This window comes from Tupaia chinensis, unplaced genomic scaffold, assembly GCF_000334495.1.
Source record: "Tupaia chinensis unplaced genomic scaffold, TupChi_1.0 Scaffold000316_1, whole genome shotgun sequence".
Taxonomy (NCBI): domain Eukaryota; kingdom Metazoa; phylum Chordata; class Mammalia; order Scandentia; family Tupaiidae; genus Tupaia; species Tupaia belangeri.
The window spans coordinates 4,416,618-4,421,624 of NW_006159809.1; the positions used below are offsets into that span (position 1 = coordinate 4,416,618).

At 42.7% G+C, this 5,007-nt stretch overlaps 1 protein-coding gene across 3 annotated transcripts in view; it reads left to right on the top strand.

The window, feature by feature from the left end:
- The first annotated feature begins 264 nt into the window (after window positions 1-264).
- Window positions 265-5,007, top strand: part of DUSP11 (dual specificity phosphatase 11) — an 18,593-nt gene continuing 13,850 nt past the window's right edge. Inside the window, exons 1-3 of one of the 3 annotated variants that reach the window (XM_027772961.1) lie at window positions 265-518; window positions 1,512-2,365; window positions 4,247-4,322. In XM_027772961.1, the coding sequence (XP_027628762.1) occupies window positions 2,349-2,365; window positions 4,247-4,322 (93 nt within the window). In that variant the 5' untranslated portion in view covers window positions 265-518; window positions 1,512-2,348. Of the gene's footprint in view, window positions 519-1,511; window positions 4,323-5,007 lie in introns of all 3 variants that reach the window. The other 2 variants (XM_027772960.1, XM_006151245.3) reach the window with 2 other exon arrangements.

Here is a 5,007-nt window from a genome sequence, read left to right on the forward strand (position 1 = left end):
TCAGTATTTATCCCTAATATACAAAATATGAATGTGAGCATTTGGAAATAACCTAAAGGACAGATCAGGAACTGGGGCGGTGGACATTCCCTGTTCTGTACTGTAATACTCGAACGATGAAGGTCTCATGCAATTCATAGACCTGTGGTACCAGCCGCCGACGACAGAGGGCGCTGTAGCCGCCACAGACCTGTTTATAAACCGAACGCCCAAGGAAGCCGGCGTGGTGACGCCATTACGGTGACGCCATTACGACGGGCGGAAGCACATGCGCAGTAGCGAGGCTTCGGAGCTCTGCGCTGTGGCTGCTGGTACGCTTTCGGTCTGGGTCCTAGTTTCGGCCTTGAGGACGCCACACTGGCGGCTTTGACCCGTTTGGTTATGGGTGGGCAGCACCTTGGGGCTCACATGAGCCAGAACTATCAGGCCTGCAGAGGCCGGGGCCGGGGCCGAGGACGCGACTTTTCTGGACGTCCGTCAGGCAAGAAGAAGAAGGGCGGAAACCACGTCCCCGAAAGGTAATGTGCCATGATCCCTGGGCAAGGCCCTTCCGGCTCGCGGCTTCTGGGCCTGGGCTCCCTCCCTTGTGGTCTCTGCCTCTCGCTTTGGGCGCCGCGCGCGTGTTCTGGCCGCTCCTGCCGTAGAGGCCTGGACCTACTCGCTGCTCCACCTTAGTAGCTGAAGGGGACATTGTGATCTGTCATTTCTGTCCGTCTTTTTAAAAGCTTGGCCTCGGCCATGGCTGTTCAAGTAAAAGACTGAAGGACTGCTTTAAGACGACACGGTTAGCGTTGGGGAAACTTTAATTACCAGAATAGAAACCCCTCAGTTTCTCAAGGTATGGTAATTTGGCACAGAAAATGAGTAATACGATTTAAGTTTGAACGAAAGGACCTACCGGCACCACCCTAAGATCTTCCTTGGAAAGTTGGTGTGCATTATTATTTTCAGGAATCAAAAGGCAGCCTGTCTTTTCCTAACAGGTCTCATTTCAGATATCTTCCTCTGTACTTTGTTTTTCTTTCCTTTTTTTTTTTTTAAATTATTATTTCTCTATCTTCTTGTTTAGATTTTCAAGCCGTTGGGTCTGGGACTTGAACCACAGTCAGCTATGTGGGAATCCAGCGCCTTAACCACCACACCACCTGCTGGCCCCCACTTTAACCACCACGCTACCTGCTGGCCCCCACTTTAAAAATGATTAATTTTGAGACTTTAGTCATATATTTTTACTTCTCTGACTTTTCCCCTGAATATCTTTTTGATATTTTTTGAATCAGACAACTGGCCTTTAGCACCATAATACAGGCCTCTCAACTGTTGCAGCTGGGTCCTAACCAGTGTCAATATATCAACTCTTTTTTTCCTTCCAATCTATTCTTCACACAAGACATCTTTTTTTATTTTTAAGCAATCTTTATTGATAGGTAACTATTAAAAATTGAAATTGAATTGTAATTGGAATATTGCTCATAAACATTGCTCAAAAACATTCTTTTTTTTTTGGACAGGGTCTCGCTATGTCTCGATCCTCCTGCCTCAGCCTCCCAAATAGTTGGCGCCTGGCTCTTTCAGACAGGGTCTCGCTATATTGTCCACGTTGGCTCTGAGCTCGCAATCCTCCTGCCTCAGCCTACCAAGTAGTTGGGACTACAGCTCGCGCCACCTTGTGGGCTTTTAGGGTGTGCCAGGAATTGAACCTGAGCCTCCCGTGTGGCCTGAGTCTTCCGAGTAGCAGTGTCTACCAGTGCATGCCACCAGGTCTGGGCCATGTCTTTAAAAAACATCTCTTGTGCCTGTGGATGCCCAGGAGGAAGCATCGTTAAAGTCTCCTCCCACTGCCATCATGTCTAAGTAGAGCCTCCTAAAGAGTCCAAATAGCTGTGAAAGCTTTTCATTGGAAGGTTGAGATTTCAGACAACCAATGAGAGTCTGAGGAGCCATTCTGAGCAATGGGGAATGCTCATGGACTTTGTGGTAATGAGAGATCCAAACACCAAGTGCTCCAGAGGCTTTGGGTGTGTCACATATCCACTATGGAGGAGGTAGATACAGCCATCAATACAAGGCCACACGAGGTGGATGGAGAAGTTATGGAACCAAAGAGGACTACCTCAAGAAGATTTTCAAAAACATGGTGCCCACTTAACTGTGAAAAGATCTTTATGGTGGCATTAAAGAAGACACTGAAGAATATTACCTAAGCGATTATTTTGAACAGTATGGGAAACTTGAAGTGATGAAATCATGACCAACCAAGGCAATGGCAAGAAGAGGGGCTTTTCTATTATGACCTTTGATGACCATGACTGTGGATAAGGTTGTCATTCAGAAATACCATACTGTGAATGGCCACAGCTGTGACGTAAGGAAAGCCCTGTTGAAGCAAGAAATGACCAGTGCTTCATACAGCTGTTATGGTCAAAGTGGTTCTGGAAACTTTGGTTTTGGTGGCAGTGACAACTTTGGTCATTGAGGAAGCTCTAGTGGTTATGGTAGTTTGGTGGCAGCGGTGGTAGTGGTGGATGTGGAGGTGACATAATGATGGTTATGAAGGAAGTTGCCCTAGTTAGCTTCTGGAGGAAGCAGAGGCTCTTAAAATGGAGGACAGGGTTATGGAAACCAGGGCAGTGGCTTTGGCAAGAATAATAGCTATGACAGGAGTAGCAACAGGAGTGGCAGAGGTGACTTTGGCCATGATAGTGGAAATGACTTTGGAGGTGGTAGAAGCAGCAGTGATTTGGGCATTTATAATAATCAGTCCTCACATTTTTGGTCCTCTGAAGGGAGGAGTTGGCTGAAAGTCTGTCCCCTCTGGTGGTGGAGGCAGTACTTTGCCACATCACAAAACTGGATGTGGGTGTTTCCAGCTGCAGCAGTAGCTTTAGTGGCAGAAGGTTTTAATTACTACCAAGAAACAAAGCTTCCAGGGAAGTGACAGGGAAACTCTAAGTCAAGAGGCTTGTGAACTCAACCAAGCAACATTGTGGCAGGGCCTTGCTGCTACCATGGAGACATGTTTTAGACAATAAACCTTAAGGATTGTATTCATGACTAATTGTTTACTAGGTTATTTCAGTTTCTCTTTGGTGGAGTGTGTGGCATTCCAACTAAGGTTTTTAAGATAAGTTTTTTGTTTGTTTGCCTCATGCCGTTTATAGTTAAATTTAAAAGTCTGTTTAAGATGCAGACTTTTTTATTTTTAAATGTGCTGTATACAGCTAGTCTGCTTGGAAGCCATCTTGGTAAACTTTCCCAACAGCGTGAAGTCAGAATTCCTTCAGGATGATGCCAAGTTCCATTTGAAATATGTTTACAGCCTGCTTGGGTAGAGAAACCATTGTCTCCAGAGACCTTGGTGTAGTTGAAAAGATAGTTTCTGTTGTGACTGCAGTTCACTAGTAAGTGATTGCCCAAGCAGTCACAAAATTACTTGGTTTTAAAAACGATTGTTGCTACAACTTATGTTGTATATCTAAATTGAATAACGGTCTGATAAAATTCTAGATGGGAATGAAGCTTGTGTATCATCCATTATCATGTATAAAGAGTTTTCTTAAAAAAATAATAAAACCACTCATTTTAGGGGCCTGTAATATAAAGCTCTGCATGTCTGAGATCCTCTCTTTGCATCTCCAACTCCATCTCTTGCCACTCTAGCCCTCACTTTTCTGTTCTGCAGATATACTGAATTAACCCTAGTTCATTCTTACTCGTCCTACAGAAGTCAACTCAAATACTACTTTTCGCCATGACTTCCTGCTTATTAAGTGAAGTCCACAGTCCCTCTTCTGTCTGGTTTTCTCTTAAAATGTGAACTTGAAGTGCTCTGCTGATTGAATTTGATGACATCAGTTGTTTGAAGACTAAACTGTAAAGTGAAAGAATTAAATTTAAACTATGTCCATCAGTGTGTATATGTTAATGGCAACTTGGTATTTGGTACTGGGCTAGGTTTTATCACAGATATAGAAGCTCTAGTCATCTCTGGTTTTAGATAATACCTTATTTGTAGAGAACTTTGTACTATTTTTTTGCCTTGTATGTGTTTTCAAAATGGAGAAACAGCAAGAAGTAAAGTTTAGGTTGTTACTAGGTAGGGTCAAATAAGTGGAGAGAGAGAACGCAGAGCAGAGAGAAGTGACATGCTTTGTGGGTTGTGAATCCCATTTTCAAGGAGCCTTCATTCTATGCAGGAGGACAAAGCTTTACATATAACTTGGTTAACACAAAATGTATCTAATAGGTGGAGAGACTATCTCCCAGTTGGACAGCGGATGCCTGGAACTCGTTTCATTGCTTTCAAAGTTCCTTTGCGCAAGGTAAGCAAAAATCAGTATTCTTTCAGAAATCTGAAGTCACTGTATAGAGCACTGGATCTCAACCCTTCTCCTTTTCATAACAAATACTTTGTAGTAGCCCCTTTGCTGTCCTGAAATGAAATTTATAGGTAAATACAGTCTACTTCCTCCCATACATAGTGCTAAAGAAAAAAAAAATCAATCAATGTAACACCCTAAGTATAAGATAGAGAATAAATAAATGTAATTTGTAATAAAGTATTTTGTATTTTGATATGTAAATGTTTGCATACAACTATACTAAAGGACAGATGAAATAGTCACTTGCACTGTGAAGGCAAGAACTACAGATACAGACTGATCTAGGTGAGTGTGATTGCCTTAGCAGTAGGAGTTTTTGTAAATGTGAACAGCTCAGTAATTTCCAAACAAAGGAAAGTACAGTCTTTATTTAGTTGGTAAGGTAATGACTCTGGAGAATTCATTGTATGTTAAAGTGTGCAAAAAAGTACCTTTTGTTTATTTTTGTAACATAGGTTCTAAGGCTTAGGTAAATTTGAACAGTTTTGTTTTTTAACCTCTGTTCATGTTGAAAAGTCATTCTGGATAAATGACACATTTGTAGGACTGTTCTGATTTTGGCAAGCTGTCTAGCATCCATGACTCTCATCCACTGACTGCCCATGGGATCCCTTCCCTCCCATTG